This window comes from Oryx dammah, unplaced genomic scaffold, assembly GCF_014754425.2.
Source record: "Oryx dammah isolate SB20612 unplaced genomic scaffold, SCBI_Odam_1.1 HiC_scaffold_3, whole genome shotgun sequence".
Lineage (NCBI taxonomy): Eukaryota > Metazoa > Chordata > Mammalia > Artiodactyla > Bovidae > Oryx > Oryx dammah.
Genome location: NW_024070187.1, coordinates 115,008,481 through 115,028,920, shown reverse-complemented (window position 1 = coordinate 115,028,920; position 20,440 = coordinate 115,008,481). Strand labels below are relative to the sequence as shown.

The 20,440-nt window shown below is 48.4% G+C and overlaps 1 protein-coding gene across 1 annotated transcript in view; it reads right to left on the bottom strand.

Annotated features, from left to right (window-relative positions):
• Positions 1–20,440, bottom strand: part of POLN (DNA polymerase nu) — a 32,735-nt gene that overhangs the window by 2,111 nt on the left and 10,184 nt on the right. Inside the window, exons 3-5 of the mRNA XM_040237344.1 lie at positions 17,680–17,870; positions 13,159–13,271; positions 1,949–2,106 (exon numbers count right to left, since the gene is read on the bottom strand). Of these exons, the coding sequence (XP_040093278.1) occupies positions 1,949–2,106; positions 13,159–13,271; positions 17,680–17,870 (462 nt within the window). The remainder of the gene's footprint in view (positions 1–1,948; positions 2,107–13,158; positions 13,272–17,679; positions 17,871–20,440) is intronic.

Genomic DNA, 20,440 nt, shown 5'->3' with positions numbered 1-20,440 from the left:
CCTCCCAGAGGCCTGGGGTCCCCACTGCACCCCTCTGCCACACGGCCCGCGGACTCTGGGCGCCCAGACGCAGCGTCAGAGACCCCTCCCCACGACGCGCCCTGAAGCGGTCGTGCAGCCACCGGGTCTGGCTCTGCTGGAGCCACGGGCACGGCCATGTCCATGTCTCAGCTGCGCCCGGCACATGGCCGGCCTGCTGCCTGAACATGCTGCCTGCCACACAGCGCTGGCCTGCGCGGCCTCCCCAGGACCACCTCAGGCCCCATGGCGGTGTTCAGGCCCCGGCAGCTCAGCCGGCCGCACCTGCTCTCCTCCAGGAGGAAGTCGTCGTCTTTCTCTCCGATGCGGTCTCGCCGCCGCCCTACGGGACCCATCCTCAGTTTCCATGCTCTCCTGCTCCTGCGTCTCACGCTGCGTCCCCGGACCCTGCAGAGCAGAGGGCCCCTCCCTGCCCCGCTCTCACCACGTGCTCCCACGACAGACACGTCTCTGGACAAGCACGAGTCCCTCCCAGGCGGTCTCCTTTCTGCCGAGTGTGGACGAGGCCTTGGGCAGAGCCTCCCAGGGGAACCGTAAGCCGGGGCACTCAGGGTGCTGAGCCACGCGGCTGGGCCTCCCTGGCTTCTGTCAGGGAGGAAGCACCTCCTCCGAGTGTTTTGTTCCTGAAGCCACTCCCACTTCTAAGTTGTACATGTGTGTACATGTGTGTACACGTGTGCACCAGAAAAAACGCCCCTTTAGAGTCAGGACTGCAGAGTGAACTCTGGCCTCGATGGCCTCGGGCGAGGTGCAGACCCGAGCCCTGTGCACCGGCGTCCTCCTCTGTGAACGGGGCTGACCACACACCGGCGGGCCGCTCTTTCCCCCAGCTGCAGTACCCCAGCCTCTGTCTGGGGAAGCACCGCCCAGCAGCATGGACCTTGGGCACCGCTCATCTGCACGCCCTGCTGCCCGGCCACGGGGCAAACGTGTGACACAGCGGTAGAAAGGAGACTTTGGGCACTGAAGCTGTGAATCTCGGGCAAAAGTCACGCACGGAGGAAAGGTCATGGTTCACGGCTGGCCCGGGTCCGCGGGCTGCGGCCGCCTGGGTCCTCAGAGCCACCTGGCTGCTGCCTCCCAAGCCCGCCCTGCCTTCCCTCTGAGTCTCAGCTGCCCCACGCTCCTCGGACAAATCCTTTTAGACTCAGGGAGAGCGAGGGTCTCTGTTTTCAACCCCAAGCCTCCATCTGACACAGATCCCCGACTCCACCCCGCCACGTGGGTCTGTAGGATCAAATGCCCCAGACGGCAGTCCCGAGCTCAGCCCGGCGTGCAGGGCAGGCTTGCGCAGCCTCCTGCTTGGCCTTCCAGCCGTGCTTTGAACTGTGCTTGTTAACCGAGAGCCGGGGAGCCCGGACAGAGCGGCTGAGGGTGCGGGCGCTGCTCCGGCTTGGCTGCCTCCTGGCCTTGTGGTGCAGCACATCGGGTGTCCCTCGCCCCAGGCTCCGGGCAGGGTTCCAGGGCTGCACGCACCCTTGCTTCTGCAGACAATGGTTCCCAACAAGAGAGAGGGGCCTGGAGAGACAGACCTGGGCAGCCTCTCTGACTCTCCCCACGGGGACGGAGGACCGGCCGCCCCAGGCCTTCACCACGGGGGCCAAGCCTCCAGAACAAAGGATTTCAACAAGCAGCTGTCCGCTCACAGAGCAGGCGACCCTCTGACACCAAGGCCGCATTTAGGAGAATCAAGCCGTGAACGGCATCTCCCAGGGACAGCTTCACAAAGGGAGAGAAGACATCCATCCTTCTTCAGTGTCCTCTACCAGAAGGCATTTCTGCCAAACAAGTAAAAGTGGATGTCGGCAATGTTCTTTTCACTACTGGGCTTTCCATGAAGTAGAAAAAGGTCTTAGAGGAAAATTAGGGTTGTATTAAGGTCCATAAACCGTATCTTAAAACAACTCACCACAGTCCTTCTTGAGGAATTTCCATCCGTGCTGTTGACTGTAAGTGTGGTGGGGTTTCCCAGGTACTTTGCCACTAAATCTTCAAAAGAGGGTGCGGTATCAGTAGGATCTATCAGCCACGCAGCAATTCTGGGATCTAGCCCTACAAAGTCAGCAACTGCAGAGAGAAAGGTCAGTCAGTCATCTATGAAAAAACAAGTACTTTCCCCTGCCATGGAACAATGGACTTACTCAAAATTGGGAAAGGAGTATGACAAGGCTGCATACTGTCACCCTGCTTATTTAACTTATATGCAGAGTACATGCAGGCTGGATGAAGCACAAGCTGGAATCAAGATTGCTGGGAGAAATATCAATAACCTCAGATACGCAGATGACACCACCCTTATGGCACACAGTGAAGAGGAACTAAAGAGCCTCTTGATGAAAGTGAAAGAGGAGAGTGAAAAAGTTGGCTTAAATCTCAGCGTTCAAAAATGAAGATTATGGAATCCAGTCTCATCACTTTATGGCAAATATATGAGGAAACAGTGGAAACAGAGAGAGATTTTATTTTCTTGGGCTCCAAAATCACTGCAGATAGTGACTACAGCCAGGGAAATTTTTAAAAAGATGCTTGCTCCTCGGAAGAAAAGCTATGACAAAACTAGACAGTACATTAGAAAGCAGAGACATAACTTTGCCAACAAAGGTCCACATAGTCAAAGCTATAGTTTTCTGGTAGTCATGTATGGATGTGAGAGTTGGACCTTAAAGAAGGCTGAGCACTGAAGAATTTATGCTTTTGAACTGTGGTGTTGGAGAATACTCTTTAGAAACCCTTGGACAGCAAGAAGATCAAACCAGTCAATCCTAAAATAAATCAACTCTGAATATTTATTGGAAGGACTGATGCTGAAGCTCCAATACTTTGGCCACCTGATGCAAAGAGTCAACTCATTGGAAAACTCTGATGCTGGGAAGATTGAAGGCAGGAGGAGAAGGGGACAGCAGAGGGTGAGACGGTTGGATGGCATCGTTGACTCGATGGGCATGAGTCTGAGCAAGCTCCAGGAGATGGTGAAGAACAGGGAAGCCTGGTTTCCTGTGCTGCAGTCCATGGGGCTGCAAAGAGTCAGACACAACTGAGCAACTGAACAACACCAACAAGGTTCGCGTTAGCAATTACAGTCCTACCATCCCCTCCTATCACAGAGCTAAGCAACAAGTGACGCTGTCACTCCTGAAGAATGCTGAGCCTTTGGTAAGAGTGGTCTCCACCAGCCAGGTCCCACACAGCCAGTCTCCATGGGGAATCCATCCCAAACTAACTAATGATGCTGAAGAAGACGGCAGCCGGAAGCCTCAGCCCCACCCTCACCGTCTCCCCTCACTTTTCTCCCTGCTCGGGAGCCTCTCTCTTTCCCGTGCGCCTCTCTTTTCAACCATGTGTCTCCCCACTGTCACTCTGCCCAAGTCTCCCCTCCCCCACCCACCTGCGGGGCAGCCTCCCTGACCCGGCACTGGGGTCTCAGTTTCCCGAGTCTCGAGAAAGAAGGAGGAGGCATGGGGTGATCTGTGCAGGGCCCTGCTGGGAGGAACCCTGCAAAACAGCTACTGTGCTGCACGTGATGTGTGTAAAGAAATTCGGTGCAAGGCTGCTTCGAGCCTGAGAGGCCACATCACCCCTCACCTGGTAGTCTTCTTGTCTGAAAACTGGGAGAAAAGATTACTGGAAGCAGCCGTGGGACACACACGAATGCACTTTCTAAATTTTTATTTTGTTTTTTGGGCGCGCCGTGCCGCATGTGGGGTCTTAGTTCCCTGACCATATATCAAACCCACGCCCCTGTGTTGGAAGCTTGGAGTCTTAACCAGTAGACCACCAGAGAAGTCCTGAAGGTGCTTCTTAAAAAAAAAAAAGTGATATTTCCTAATATATTTTAGTACCAGAGCACTTTGGACCTGGAGTGGGAGTAATAAAAGGATGGGGGCACTGATAAATTAAGAGACAAGTCCGGCAATCCTGAGTGATCGCTCTCTGAGTAATAAAAGGATGGGGGCTTTGATAAATTAAGAGACAAGTCCGGCAATCCTGAGTGATTGCTCTCTGAGTAATAAAAGGATGGGGGGACTGAAATTAAGAGACAAGTCCAGCAATCCTGAGGGATCGCTCTCTGAAGTTACTACAACATTTTGAAGTGTGCTTCACAAAGACAAAGAGTTAGTCTTTAAATACAACTGTAGTCTTAGATCACATCACACTAAGTATTATATTTTCTGGCATATTTAAATCACAGTAGTCTAAGAGATTTATATTTACCCAAGCAGCCAGTATTGGTGCTATTTTTTTGATAGCCGGGAAGTCACCTGTGGACAGATTTGGAACTCTGGGGGACAGGAAATCAGCCAGCACTCTGACTGCCTGCCACCCATCAGCTGTCAGGACTTTATATAACCGTGTCTGCCAACACTGACCCAGCCACACGATTTCATTCTGTTTGCCTTTCAAAGCTCTAGTATTCCAAAATTAAGGGTTCTTATCAATAAATACTTTTGAAAACCCCTGGGAAAGGTCTGACAGCTCTGGAATGGTCTGGGGACTGTTTCCTACAAAGTCTTGTAACTAATGAACTGAAGCTACTAGGACAGGCCCCACACCAGGGAGAATGTCAGGTATTGGAAAGGAAGTTCCAACAAAGCAGACTATGAATGAGCTAAGAAAAATTAAGAAAATGATAGAAGTTATGGTGGTAAAGAACCCGCCTGCTAGAGACAGGTTTGATCCCTTGGTCGAGGAGATCCCCTGGAGGTGGGCATGGCATTCCACTTCAATATTCTTGCCTGGAGAACCCTATGGACAGAGGAGCCTGGAGGGCTACAGTCCAGAGAGTCAGACCCGACTGAAGTGACTTAGCATGGAAATGAAGAACTCAGTTAGAAATACGTAAGAAATTAGGTGACTTAGTAAAAGAAAAACTTGATGAACAGACAAAAGAATTCAGGAAAGCAAAGTAAAACCAAAAAACCATTTCTGAAATAAAAACTAAACTGGCAATCAGTTCAGTTCAGTCCCTCAGCTGTGTCCGACTCTTTGCGACCCCATGGACTGCAGCACGTCAGGCTTCCCTGTCCATCACCAACTCCTGGAACTTGCTCAAACTCATGTCCATTGAGTTGGTGATGCCATCCAACCATCTCATCCTCTGTCGTTTCCTTCTCCTCCCGCCTTCAATCTTTCCGATCATCAGGGTCTTCTCCAAGGAGTCCGTTCTTCACATCAGGTGGCCAAAGGATTGGAGCTTCAGCTTCAGCATCAGTCCTTCCAATGAATATTCAGGACTGATTTCCTTCAGGATTGACTGGTTTGATTTTACTGTCCAAGGGACTCTCAAGAGTCTTCTCCAACACCACAGTTCAAAAGAATCAATTCTTCAGTGCTTAGCTTTCTTTATGGTCCAACTCTCACATCCACACATGACCACTGGAAAAACCAGAGCTTTGACGAGATGGACTTTCGTCAGAAAAGTAGTGTATGTCTCTGGTTTTTAACGTGCTATCTAGGTTGGTCACGGTTTTTCTTCCAAGGAGCAAGTGTCTTTTAATTTCATAGCTGCAATCACCATCTACACTGATTTTGGAGCCCCCCCCAAATAGTCTCTCACTGTTTTCATTGTTTCCCCATCTATTTCCCATGACGTGATGGGACCAGATGCCATGATCTTCGTTTTTTAAATGTTGACTTTTAAGCCAGAATTTTCACTCTCCTCTTTCAACTTCATCAAGAGGCTCTTTAGTTCCTCTTCGCTTTCTGCCATAAGGGTTGTGTCATCTGCATATCTGAGGTTATTGATATTTCTTCCAGAAATGTTGATTCCAGCTTGAGCTTCATCCAGTCCAGCATTTCGGATGATGTACCCTGCATACAAGTTAAACAAGCAGGGTTACAATATACAGCCTTGACATACTCCTTTCCGAATCTGGAACCGGTCTGTTGTTCCATGTCCAGTTGTAACTGTTGCTTCTTGACCTGCACACAGGTTTCTCAAGAGGCCGGTAAGGAAGGTGGTCTGGTATTCCCATCTATTTCAGAATTTTCCACAGTTTGTTGTGATCCACACAGTCAAAGGCTTTGGCATAGTCAATAGAGCAGAAGTAGATGTTTTTCTGGAACTTTCTTGCTTTTTCTATGATCCAACAGATGTTGGCAATTTGATCTCTGGTTCTTCTGCCTTTTCTAAATCCAGTTCAAACATCTGGAAGTTCTGGGTTCACGTACTGTTGAAACCTTGCTTGGAGAATTTTGACCATTACTTTGCTAGTGTGTGAGATTAATGCAATTGTGCAGTAGTCTGAACATTCTTTGGCATTGCCGTTCTTTGGGATTGAAATGAAAACTGATTTTTCCAGTCTTGTGGCCACTGCTGAATTTTAGAGATTTCCTGGCATATTGAGTGCAGCACTTTCACAGCATCATCTTTTAGGATTTGAAATAGCTCAACTAGAATTCCATCACCTCCACTAGCTTTGTTCATAGTGATGCTTCCTAAGGCCCACTTGACTTCACATTCCAGGATGTCTGCCTCTAGGTGAGTGATCACACCAGTGTGGTTATCTGGGTCATGAAGATGTTTTTTGAATAGTTCTTCTGTGTATTCTTGCCACCTCTTCTTAATATCTTCGGCTTCTATTAGGTCCATACCATTTCTGTCCTTTATCAAGCCCATCTTTGCATGAAATGTTCCCTTGGTATCTCTAATTTTCTTGAAGAGATCTCTAGTCTTTCCCATTCTATTATTTTCCTCTATTTCTTTGCATTGATCTCTGAGGAAGGCTTTCTTATCGCTCCTTGCTGTTCTTTGGAACTCTGCATTCAGACGGACATATCTTTTCTTTCCTCCTTTGCCTTTCTCTTCTTTTCTCAGACAACCGTTGTTTCCTCAGACAACCATTTTGCCTTGTTGCGTTTCTTTTTCTTGGGGATGGTTTTGTTCACTGCCTCCTGTACAATGTCACAAGCCTCCATCTGTGGTTCTTCAGACACTCTGTCAGATCTAATCCCTTGAATCTATTTGTCATTTCTACTGTATAATTCTAAGGGATTAGATTTAGGTCATACCTGAGTGGTCTAGTAGTATTTCCTACTTTCTTCAATATAAGCCTGAATTTGGCAGTAAGGAATTCATGATCTGAGCCATAGTCAGCTCCCGGTCTTGTTTTTGCTGACTATAGAGCTTCTCCATCTTTGGCTGCAAAGAATATAATCAATCTGATTTCAGTATTGACCATCTGGTGATGTCCATGTCTAGAGTTGTCTCTTATGTTGTTGGAAGAGGGTGTTTGCTATGACCACTGTGTTCTCTTGGCAAAACTGTTAGTCCTCCTTCATTTTGTACTCCAAGCCAAAACTTGCCTGTTACTCCAGGTATCTCTTGACTTCCTACTTTTGCATTCCAGTCCCCTATGATGAAAAGGATATGTTTTGGGGGTGTTAGTTGTAGAAGGTCTTGTAGGTCATCATAGACCTGTTCAACTTCAGCGTCTTCGGCTTTAGTGCCTGGGGCACAGACTTGGATTACTGTGATATTAAATGGTTTGCCTTGGAAACGAATCGAGATCATTCTGTCATTTTTGAGATTGTACCTAGGTACTGCATTTCGGACTCTTTTGTTGACTATGAGGGCTATTCCTCATAGTCAACAAGAAACTGGCAATATACAAAAGTAAATAAGTGCAATAGATAATGCCTTAAGTCTGTTTAAAAACCAGATGAAAAAAAGGAAATTCTTTTAAACTGAAAAATGAAGAGATTGAAAATGGATTCTAAGGTGACAAGTATGAAAGACAGAGAAGATTCAACCTATGAAACCACAGAAACCATTCAAATACCACAAAAAGGTAAACAACCAAGCATTACAACCAGGTCTCATGTGTTTCCTGACAGAAGGACATGATAGCACTCAGAGCTAGGTTCGAGACTGTGAAGCAGGCTTGCATTCCCAAACTCTAGCCTGAAGCAGATCAGGCCCCTGGGCCTCAGTACAGAAGAAACAGATGAGAGAGAACATGTTAAAAGACAAGAAAGAGAAATCCCACAGGGAAACCCTGGCCTGCCAACAATGACAAAATGCCGGCAAGAAAAGACACAGAGGGAGAGAAGACGCAAGAAAACTGGAGAGACGCATCACGCCAGCCAGGGTGCGGGCCGCCCTGAGCCGTGGAGAGACGCATCACAAGCCCAGGTGCGGTGCCGCCCTAAGCCGTGGAGAGACGCACCACACCAGCCAGGGTGTGGGCCGCCCTGAGCCGTGGAGAGACGCATCACAAGCCCGGGTGCAGGGCCGCCCTGAGCCGTGTGCGGATCCCGATTCAGTCAAACTGCAGAAACAAAAACAAGCAAAGCTACTTAAAGACAACTGGGCAAGCACAAACGCTGGTCGGATAGCTAATGGTACAAAAAGATTATGGATTGGGGCAGATGATGAGCATGTCATCTGGAAAATGAAATCCTCGTCTTTTACTCATCTGATTGAAATATTACGGATCAGTAATGCGATGCTGACAGAACGTGGTCCACTGGAGAAGGGAATGGCAAGCCACTGCAGTATTCTTGCCTTGAGAACCCCATGAACAGTATGAAAAGGCAAAATGATAGGACACTGAAAGAGGAACTCCCCAGGTCAGTAGGTGCCCAATATGCTCCTGGAGGTCAGTGGAGAAATAACTCCAGAAAGAATGAAGGGATGGAGCCAAAGCAAAAACAATACCCAGCTGTGGATGTGACTGGTGATAGAAGCAAGATCTGATGCTGTAAAGAGCAATACTGCATAGGAACCTGGAATGTCAGGTCCATGAATCAAGGCAAATTGGAAGTGGTCAAACAAGAGATTGCAAGAGTGAATGTCGACATTCTAGGAATGAGTGAACTAAAATGGACTGGAATGGGTGGGTGAATTTAACTCAGATGACCATTATATCTACTACTGCAGGCAGGAATCCCTCAGAAGAAATGGAGTAGCCATCATGGTCAACAAAAGAGTCCGAAATGCAGTACTTAGATACAGTCTCAAAAATGACAGAATGATCTCTGTTCGTTTCCAAGGCAAACCATTCAATATCACGGTAATCCAAGTCTATGCCCCAACCAGTAATGCTGAAGAAGCTGAAGTTGAACAGTTCTATGAAGACCTATAAGACCTTTTAGAACTAACACCCAAAAAAGATGTCCTTTTCATTATAGGAGACTGGAATGCAAAAGTAGGAAGTCAAGAAACACCTGGAGTAACAGGCAAATTTGGCCTTGGAATGCGGAATGAAGCAGGGCAAAGACTAATAAAGTTTTGCCAAGAAAATGCACTGTCATAGCAAACACCCTTTTCCAACAACACAAGAGAAGACTCTACACATGGACATCACCAGATGGTCAACACCGAAATCAGACTGATTATATTCTTTGCAGCCAAAGATGGAGAAGCTCTATACAGTCAACAAAAACAAGACCGGGAGCTGACTGTGGCTCAGATCATGAACTCCTTATTACCAAATTCAGACTTAATCTGAAGAAAGTAGGGACAACCACTAGACCATTCAGGTATGACCTACATCAAATCCCTTATGATTATACAGTGGAAGTAAGAAATAGATTTAAGGGCCTAGATCTGACAGATAGAGTGCCTGATGAACTATGGAATGAGGTTCATGACATTGTACAGGAGACAGGGATCAAGACCATCCCCATGGAAAAGAAATGCAAAAAAGCAAAATGGCTGTCTGAGAAGGCCTTACAAATAGCTGTGAAAAGAAGAGAAGCAAAAAGCAAAGGAGAAAAGGAAAGATATAAGCATCTGAATGCACAGTTCCAGAGAATAGCAAGAAGAGATAAGAAAGCCTTCTTCAGCGATCAATGCAAAGAAATAGAGGAAAACAACAGAATGGGAAAGACTAGAGATCTCTTCAAGAAAATTAGAGATACCAAGGGAACATTTCATGCAAAGATGGGCTCAATAAAGGACGAAATGGTATGGACCTAACAGAAGCAGAAGATATTAAGAAGAAGTGGCAAGAATACACAGAAGAACTGTACAAAAAAGATCTTCATGACCTGGATAATCACGATGGTGTGATCACTCACCTAGAGCCAGACATCCTGGAATGTGAAGTCAAGTGGGCCTTAGAAAGCATCACTACCAACAAAGCTAGTGGAGGTGATGGAATTCCAGTTGAGCTCTTTCTAATCCTGAAAGATGATGCTGTGAAAGTGCTGCACTCAATATGCCAGCAAGTTTGGAAAACTCAGCAGTGGTCACAGGACTGGAAAAGGTCAGTTTTCATTCCAATCCCCAAAAAAGGCAATGCCAAAGAATGCTCAAAGTACTGCACAATTGCACTCATCTCACATGCTAGTAAAGTAATGCTCAAAATTCTCCAAGCCAGACTTCAGCAATATGTGAACTGTGAACTCCCTGATGTTCAAGCTGGTTTTAGAAAAGGCAGAGGAACCAGAGATCAAATTGCCAACATTCACTGGATCATGGAAACAGCAAGAGAGTTCCAGAAAAACATCTATTTCTGCTTTATTGACTATGCCAAAGCCTTTGACTGTGTGGATCACAGTAAACTGTGGAAAATTCTGAGAGAGATGGGAACACCAGACCATCTGACCTGCCTCTTGAGAAACCCGTATGCAGGTCAGGAAGCAACAGTTAGAACTGGACATGGAACGACAGACTGGTTCCAAATAGGAAAAGGAGTACTTCAAGGCTGTATCTTGTCACCCTGCTTATTTAACTTCTATGCAGACTACATCATGAGAAACGGTGGACTGGAAGAAACACAAGCTGGAATCAAGATTGCTGGAAGAAATATCAATCACCTCAGATATGCAGATGACACCACCCTTATGGCAGAAAGTGAAGAGGAGCTAAAAAGCCTCTTGATGAAAATGAAAGAGGAGAGTGAAAAAGTTGGCTTAAAGCTCAACATTCAGAAAATGAAGATCATGGCATCCGGTCCCATCACTTCATGGGAAATAGATGGGGAAACAGTGGAAACAGTGTCAGACTTTATTTTGGGGGTTCCAAAATCACTGCAGATGGTGATTGCAGCCATGAAATTAAAAGACGCTTACTCCTTGGAAAAGAAAAGTTATGTCCAACCTAGACAGCATATTGAAAAGCAGAGACATTACTTTGCCGACTAAGGTCCGTCTAGTCAAGGCTATGGTTTTTCCTGTGGTCATGTACGGATGTGAGAGCTGACTGTGAAGGAGGCTGAGTGCCAAAGAATTGATGCTTTTGAACTGTGGTGTTGGAGAAGACTCTTGAGAGTCCCTTGGACTGCAAGGAGATCCAACCAGTCCATTCTGAAGGAGATCAGCCCTGGGATTTCTTTGGAAGGAATGATGCTAAAGCTGAAACTCTAGTACTTTGGCCACCTCATGCAAAGAGTTGATTCACTGGAAGACTCTGATGCTGGGAGGGATTGGGGGCAGGAGGAGAAGGGGACGACCGGGGATGAGATGGCTGGATGGCATCACGGACTCGATGGACGTGAGTCTGAGTGAACTTCGGGGGATGGTGATGGACAGGGAGGCCTGGCGTGCTGCGATTCATGGGGTCACAAAGAGTCGGACACAACTGAGCGACTGATCTGAACTGAACTGAATGCCATGCTTGGGCTGTGCTACCAAATAACCCAGGGGACAGAGGTTTGGAGCTAGTGGGGAAAGAAGACTGGACAGAGCTGGAAACCGTTCAGACCTGCTGTGTCCTGCACATGCCTGCCGTTCTCTGCAGATGCAGCTGCGCGCCCACAGCTCCCAGCAGTGAGTGCAGACCCTGCAGCTCAAGCCTCAGTTGCACAGAGGGCCCCACCGCAGGCACCCACCCCCAGCCCCGGGCCTGCTGTGCCTCCTGCCACGCGGCTCTAAGCCAGGGGAGGCTCCCACGCGCCCTCCTCAGGGCCCAGCCTTTGCTGCAAGCACCCTGTCAACTCACATCTCTTTATTATAAAGCCTGCAACCCAGGAACAGCCAGGCGGAAGAGTGCACAGGGCAAGGCACAGGGCAGGGGTACAGAACCTCCACACCCTCTCCAGCTGTGCCGCCCCCTCCCAGCGCCTGGGCTGCCCACCTGGAATCCCACCAGGAGGGCATTTTATGGAGGCGTCATCAGCTCAGTGTGGCTGACTGAGACACTGCTCTCCAGCCCGTCTCCCCTTCCTGGAGGTGGCGGGTAGGACTGAAAGCTCCGGTCCTCAGTGGAGCCTCCTCTGTCTGCTGACCGCCCGCCCTGAAGCCGTGCTGCCTCCAGCCCCTAGTGCTCATTGGCACACGGAGGACACTCAGTACCCTGGACGTGGCTTGGGTTTTCAGAGCTGAGAGCCACGAACCAGAGAGAAAGACCAAATACAGCTTGCTGTATCACAGGTGCTTTATATTGCGTTGGGAATTTTGTACAAGAAAAAAGTTTTTTTTCCAATGCCTTGCATGCATGCTAAGTTGCTTCCGACTCCTTGTGACCCCATTGATGATTGTAGCCCACCAAGCTCCTCTGTCCATGGGATTTCCCAGGCAAGAATACTGGAGTGGGTTGCCATTCCCTTCTCCAGGGGATCTTCCCAACCCAGGGATGGAACCCGCGTCTCTTACATCTCCTGCATTGGCAGATGGGTTCTTTACCACTAGTGCCATCTTACTATAAATATTTTCAAACATTCAGACAGTTTGAAAAGAACTGCACGGTGAATACTCATGTATCCACTACCCAGACTCTACAATGAACATTCTTTCTATATTTGCTTTAATACATACCTGTCCATCTAGTAAAAAAAAAAAAAGTTTCTAAAATTGTTATTTCTAATGTTAAATAAAAGATAAAAGTGTGCTTTATACTGTTTTGATGTTGATCACTCTGGCTTTAGTTGAATTCTTAGAGAGTTTACAGCTGTTTGTGGTGACAATAAGTCCATCTACCAAGCTGCATGTCACTTCTTCCCTATTTTAAACACACAAGTAATATATACTTGAAAAAACTCTAATAATGTAAAACAGAGGGAAAGTGCCTCTTCGTGCTCAGGGCATGCGGCTGGCTGCATGGGTAATGCCGAGCAGCGGTGACGCCCCCCCAACCTCTGAGCTGTGAAACATGGCAGTCCTCACCGCGCTCCCATCCCCAGGAGGAATCGCTGTGGGACAGTTACATCTGTGGGAGATGATAAATCTAAAACGTACCACACTTCCAACTGCCATCATCACCGAATAACTGCAGTGCTGTTCTCACAAAATCCTTTGCGTTAAAGCAAATAACGGGGCGTTTACATTTCAGTACTTCGAGCAACACATTCCTAGAAAGTGAAAAGACATTCACTGGTAGACAGACTGGTTTGAAACTTCCCATCCTGGAAAAATACCAAAGCTATGCCACCAACAGCTGTCACCTGTGCAGTGTTATGGGCAGACGTTCTTCTGCAAGCTTTCCGCAGGTTAACTCAAATCATATGAGGTGTGCAGGGAAAATCGAAATGGGTTGGTCTTGCTCAGTTCCCAGAACAGAGCCTGGAGGCCCCTGAGGAGGGGGGACTCAGGGGCAACGCAGCCTGGGGGGAGTCTGACCTTTCGACCTGGTGACAACATCCAGAATGTCTGCCAGAACCCGAAACCCCCTGTCTATCTTTCGGACCTCTACCCTGAAACAATTTGTGATTCCTTGAGGACAAACGTTTTCTGGGTTGTATCAGAGGCCGTCACAGTTCTTGCCAGCCTACTTTAAAAAGAAATTTTGTTTGTTTCCGGTTTTGCCGGGTCTTCACTGAGGCACTGGCTTCTCACTGCGGGGGGCTTCCCTTGTCGAAGAGCACAGCCTGGGCGTGTGGGCCTCAGCAGCTGGACGCGTGGGCCCCAGAGCTAGGGTTCAGCAGCTGAGGCACATGGGCTTAGCTGCTCCGAGGGATGTGGGTTCTTCCCGGACCATGGATTGAACTGGTGTCCCTGCACAGGCGGGCAGACTCCTAACCACTGGGCTACCAGGAGAGTCCTCGCCAGGAAACTTTTAACAACCTTATGGCTTTTTGTTTTCATAAACCCCTGACTCTCTTCCCCAGAACACTCTTTTGAGGTTACCTGAATCTTTGTCTCTTGAATTGCAATTCTTAAGACCCCAAATAAACTTATTTGCACCCTCTGTGTTATTTTTTGGTTGACAGAGGTAGGTGTTACTTATTATCTGTATTTTACGGATGATGAAGCCGAGACACAAAGAGGTTAGTCATGAAGTCAAGTTCACACAGCTCTTCAGAGCCAGTTCCTGGATGCAGCACAACCACCTGCAGACTAAGCCCCCAACCCCTGAGCAGAGCTGACGCACCCCGGACTCCTCCCTGCCAGGCCCAGCCTGTGTTCCCAGCACCAACCCCCGCCACCAGCCTGCGCTCTGCCCACACTGGAATCTCCTTCCTCCATCACCAGACTATGCCATGCCCTCTGACACTCCAGGCCCCCTGCTCCAGTACTCCTGGCCACACACCTGCCACAGCCAGGACCACGGTCGTGACACCGTAACTTACCCTGCCCCCACTAAATCATGAGCTCCTTGGTTATGGGACTCATGATAGCTGACGTTTATCAAGTCCTCACCACGTGTGCATGCCTAACTAAGCACTCACAGGGACTGCTGCACTGAAGCCGTGTCACACCCCACTAGGCAGGCACTAGACCCATTATGCTGCAGGAATGGCTATCTGTTCTGGTATTCTCGCCTGGAAAAGTCCACGAACAGAGAAGCAGGGAGGGCTACAGCCCACGGCGTCGCAGAGTCGGACACGACGGAGCACGACAGAGCACACACCCATTTTAGAGATGAGGAAACCGAGGCCTGGAAGGGCGAGACAATTTCCCCGGCTTTCCACAACTGAGGCGCAGCCACGCTGAGGTCTGAGACCCGATCTTGCTGCTGCCAGGGCCCAAGGTGGTGTTGGAGAAGACTCTTGGGAGTCCCTTGGACTGCAAGGAGATCCAACCAGTGCGTCCTAAAGGAGATCAGTCCTGGGTGTTCATTGGAAGGACTGATGCTGAAGCTGAAACTCCAATAGTTTGGCCACCTCATGCCAAGAGTTGACTCATTGGAAAAGACCCTGATGCTGGGAGGGATTGGGGGCAGGAGAAGAAGGTGATGACAGAGGATGAGATGGCTGGATGGCATCACCGACTCGATGGACGTGAGTTTGGGTAAACTCTGGGAGTTGGTGATGGACAGGGAGGCCTGGCGTGCTGTGATTCATGGGGTCGCAAAGAGTCGGACACAACTGAGCGACTGAACTGAACTGAACTGATGGTAACTGCTTGTTAATACATCAGCAAGGGTCTTTGGATGAGGCTGAGGAAGAAGGAAAGCTGGAGTCCAGTTAGCTCTGATTACTCTGCAAGCAGGCATTTTTAGGCTTTTTGCACTTTCTCCTGTGCTTTCACTTGGGCTTCCCTTGAAGAGGGCCACTGCCGACAGCGGAACGTCAGGCCTGGGCTCTGCTGGGCCTGGAGGGGGTGTGAGGGAGAAGCAGCTGGGACTCCTGGAGTTCCCTCCCACTTTGGTGCTCTTGTAGCTGGAAACTCAGAAGTTCTCAATGAGGCCACCTAACAACTATAATCTCTCCCACTAAAAGGCACAACCTAGCTGCGATTTCTAGCTTAAGACAGGACACACAACAAAAAGACAGTATCTTCTCAGACAAGGTGGCTAAAACACAGTGTGTTTTCTAAGTCAATTTCACCACATCTGCAAAACAAAAAGCAGAGGGAGGATCGGAGCTTAAGTGACTGCCAGATGTTCAAGTGGAGAATGTGGCGGCTGCTGCTGCTGCTAAGTTGCTTCAGTTGTGTCCGACTCTGGGCGACCCACCAGGCTCCCCCGTCCCTGGGATTCTCAAGGCAAGAACACTGGAGTGGGTTGCCATTTCCTTCTCCAATGCATGCAAGTGAAGAGTGAAAGTGAAGTTGCTCAGTCGTGTCCGGGAATGTGGAATAGGATATAAAATCCAGAATTCAGAAAAGAAGTCCAAACATTAGGGCCCTGCTCTCACAGAGGTCTGACACAGAAACAGACTCCCGATTGTTCTTTCAAAAGAAAGCTATGTAAAAAGAAGGTTATGGGTTCTTGGGAGCAGCGTGCTGTGTTGTCAAATGTTTGATTCTCACTGTGGTGTACATGCCTGACATTAAGCTTTTATTGCTGAGGCGTCCGTTTCAAAAGATGTCCATCCTGAATAGACATGTTGCCAGCTGTGCTACTCAGCTGCGGGGTAAAACAACCAGAGAAGCAGCCAGGTGAAGCGTCCTCTTCCAGAGTGAGTGGGTAAGCGTCAGTTGCTCAGCCGTGTCTGACTCTCTGTGACCCCATGGACTGTAGCCTGCCAGGCTCCTCTGTCCATGAGATTGTCCAGGTAAGAATACTGGAGTGTTCGCCATTCCCTTCTCCAGGGGATCTTCCTGATCCAGGGATGGGACCCAGGTCTCCTGTACTGCAGGCAGAGTTTTTACCAGCTGAGCCGCCAGGTCTTTCCAGAAAGCCCTGGGTAAGCAGATAACTGACTTTGTGAGTGACATGGCTTCTCACCCTTCCTGTGCCCTAATTCCTGCTCTGATGCTTTAAATTAGCCAATAAAGAGTGACTCCTGGAAACCCTAGACACCCCACCTTCAAACTCTAAAAAGGCAGAGCCCCAGGTCTATGCATGCCCTTTCTCTTTCTTTCCCTATAACCCCTCTGTGCAGCCCTGGGCGTGCCAGGGCTTGTGAGTGATAAGTCCCATTCCTCAGATTGCCCAGCAGTGTTTGCTGACGTGTGCCCTGTGCAGCAGTGGCCCCTGCTGAGGAAATGCCTGTGGGGGCACAGTGCGAGGGGTACAGGCTGGACCAGCGCCTCGGGCACTCCGGGCCTGGAGCGTCACTATTGGCAGGTGGAGCCCACGCAACAACTACCTAAAGATCACCCAGAGCCCGGTGAGCCCGACTCAGGCAGGGCCGGCCAGGACCAGGTCCCCACCTTCCTACCCGGAGCCTCCTCGGGTGCCTCTCCAGGGCAGTGGCTTCAGGGAGCTCTCTCGGGGTGCCCAGCTGACCTGGGCTCAGACAGCAAGGTGCCCAGACAGTGGGTGCCCCCACCGAAACCAGAAGTGAGTCAGGCTGACAATATGGGAAAGAAACGGTGAGGAGGGGCACAGACTCCAGCCCACGAGGGGACTTTTAGGGGCTGAGAAGGGGCAGCAGGGCATCCCTGCCTGTTCTGAGATTCTGGGACTCTAAGAAGGCAGATACAAGTGAGACGTTTCTTGTCTATTTTCACAAAGTGAAACTTTGAAATTAGTGATAGGTTGGTAGCCTTGAGGACCATCTGCTGCTTGAAGGCAGAGACCGCTTTCCAATGCCGTGAGTGAGCGAGCGAGTATCTTGAGGAGCTCAGCCAGGGCTCCAGCAGCGACGGTGGGTTTTTGCTCCTTAACATGACTCTCGTCTTGCCGACTTCTCATTGCAATGTTGACTCAAGTCCTGGAGCAGGCTCCCGTGGATGGTCCCTCCATTTCAGAGCTCTTTGTGGGAGAGAGGGCCAGTGTTTGTGGCGGTTTCTGTCTTTTAGATCCATTTCACTTTCATGTGCTCTACAAAAATTCTGAAACTCTAAATAACTGAAATTGGAGCTTGGGAAACTCTTAATTAGGATAAACTGGGTGAATCGGATTTAAGGTGATTAGTGAAGATTTCTTACTTGGCAAATTGGTGACGTGCCTCTTGCTCTTGGACCCAGATAGGGGAGTGCTTAGTTTTTATGTAGATACACTGATCACTGGGCATGTCCTCCGGAACACTGTCAGAGGCTGGGGCAGCCAGAGGACTGCTGCCTTCCTCGGGATGGCTCCTCAGTAACATCACAATGCCTTTAACAGAGGAAACCAGAGCCTGTGAACACACAATAAAATAAAGTTACAAGATCAAGCATAAATCACGCATTTGTTCAAGAAGGATCGGTCATGTTTTATACTTAAGCAGAAAGAAAAGGCTTAAAATTAAAATTAGTAAGTGAACACCTCCTTTAATGACAATTAAGGCCAAAACCCAAAACATCTCACTCTCTAAATCTGGTCTCCTCCTTATTCAACATCATAATGGAAGTCTTAGCTAATGCAATACAGCAGGAAAAAGAAATAAAAGACCTATAAATTAGAAAGGAAGACCTGTACCATCACTATTTACAGATAACAAATATTTGGGTAGAAAACCCAAAGGAATCTACAAAATAAAACATCTCCTGGAAGGAATATGTGAGCTAAGCAAGGTTGCAGGATACAAGATCAAAACACAAAAATCAGTTATATTTCCATACACTAACAATGAACATGTAAAAGTAAACATTTTAAAAAAGTAATTACCATTTATAATAACTAGTCCCCAAAATTAAATACTTAGAAATCAATATAACATGTATAGGATCTGTGTACTAAAAACTTACAAAACACTGATGAAAGAAATCAGAGAAGACCTACTTAAAAGAGACACATACCACGCTTAACGACAATAAAACTCAATGTCAATTCTCTCAAGCTAAGTTGTAGAATCAAAAAGATTAATAAACCCCAAGTACAACAAAACTACGGCAAGTCCCATAATCAAATTGTTTAAACCAGTGATATAGAGAAAACCTTAAAAGAAGCTAGGGAAGGGGAGCGGGATGCTTTGCCTAGACAGAACAGAGATGAGGGTGACGGCAGACTTCTCACTAAAAGCGAGTTAGAGGACAGTTGTGTAACATTTTTAAACTATTGAAAGAAAAAAACCTATTAACTTACAATTCTTTATCCCATAAAAATATCTTTCAAAAATGAAAGGTAAAGCAAGATCTATATACTACATTGAAAATTACAAAACACTGCTAAAAGAAATTGAACTTTTAAATAAATGAAAAGACACCCCTTGTTCATGAATCAGAAAATTCAATACTGCTTTCAAGATGGCAAGTCTGAGCTAGGCTGGGACTTGGGCGCATACCAGCGCGCCTGCACCTGGACAAATGTCTCCTTGAGCAATAGGAAACAAAGAGACTATATGTCAGGGGTCCCCAACCCCGGGCCACATGCTAGTATCGGTCCATGGCCTGTTAGGAATGGGGCCGCACGGCAGTATGTGAGCAACAGGTAGGTGAGCGAAGCTTCTTATGTATTTACAGCTGCTCCCCACTGCTCCCATCACCTGAGCTCCACCTCCTGTCAGACCAGCGGTGGCATCAGACGCTCATAGGGGCACGAAGTGTACTGTGAACAGTGTGTGAGGGATCTAGGCTGTGTGCTCTTAGGAAAATCTAATGTCTGATGATCTCATTCTGCATTACGCTGAGCTGTATAATTATTTCACTATATATCACAATGTAACAATAATAATAGAAATAAACACACACAATAACTGTAATGCGCTTGAATCATCCTGAAACCATAACCCTGTCCCAGTCCATGGAAAAACTGTCTTCTGTGAAACTGGCCCCTGGTGCCAAAAAGGCTGGGACTGCAACTGTAAGTGCCTAAAATAACTGCGGGCATTGGCAAGTGGGGACAATTATGAGCAATAGGTACAGATATGCCACAAACAAACTGCCATTTCTGGTGTTCTGGGAGCAAAAGCAGGGAACTGCACACGGTCCTGTGCACAGCACCACCAAGGGGGCGGACAGCCCCGAAGCTATGCCTCCTGCCCAGCCCACAAACCACCGCCCACCGTTGCTCCACATTCGGACCCAAGAAGGCCCTCGCAGGGAGCAGGCAAGGAAACTGTTTCTTGTTCTTGCTCTCTTGTTTGCGGCACAAGCCCCAGCAAAGCCTTGCCTGAAATTCCCATCTGACCTCCTATCATTTCTATCGGTTAAGAGTCCAAGCGCCCGGGTTGGGAGCATGCTTTTGGCGACTCTGCTGGGACCCCTGGGTCTTCCCTCTTCCCTGTCCCTCTGAGAGAGGATCGTGGTCCATTTGGTGAAGCTGGATGCAGCTGACAAGCAGCCACCTGCGTCTCTGCTCAGGGCCACAGTGCTCGGCACGCCTGCCTTCACTGCCCCCGGGGCCTCACTGTGCTCACGTTGCTTCCCCTCCGCTTTCCCTCTTCTGGTATCTCTCACTCTCCACTTCCTCCTCTGTCCTCTCCTATGTGCTGTTCTGAGAAGGCGAACATCAGGCAAATACAGCCTAACCCTCTCAGCCAGTGAGGCCATGCTCCCTCAGGCTGGCCCTGGTTTGCCTTGGCAGGTGACAAGAGGTGGGAGAGGCTGGCCTCCTAGCATGAAGACCCTAGTCCAGTGAGGCTTCCTTGAGAGGAGATTTCTGACAGTGATAGAGGTTCAAGCCTCACATCATGTAGCGGCTGGAAGCCTGGTCATCACAGACTTCTCAGCTTCTTTATCCTGGGTTAAAGTCCCAGCTGCGGGTTCGAGACCCACTGGCACGATCGCCCCGATGAGTGGTGGGCAGAGTGCCTGCCTCCACTGGCCC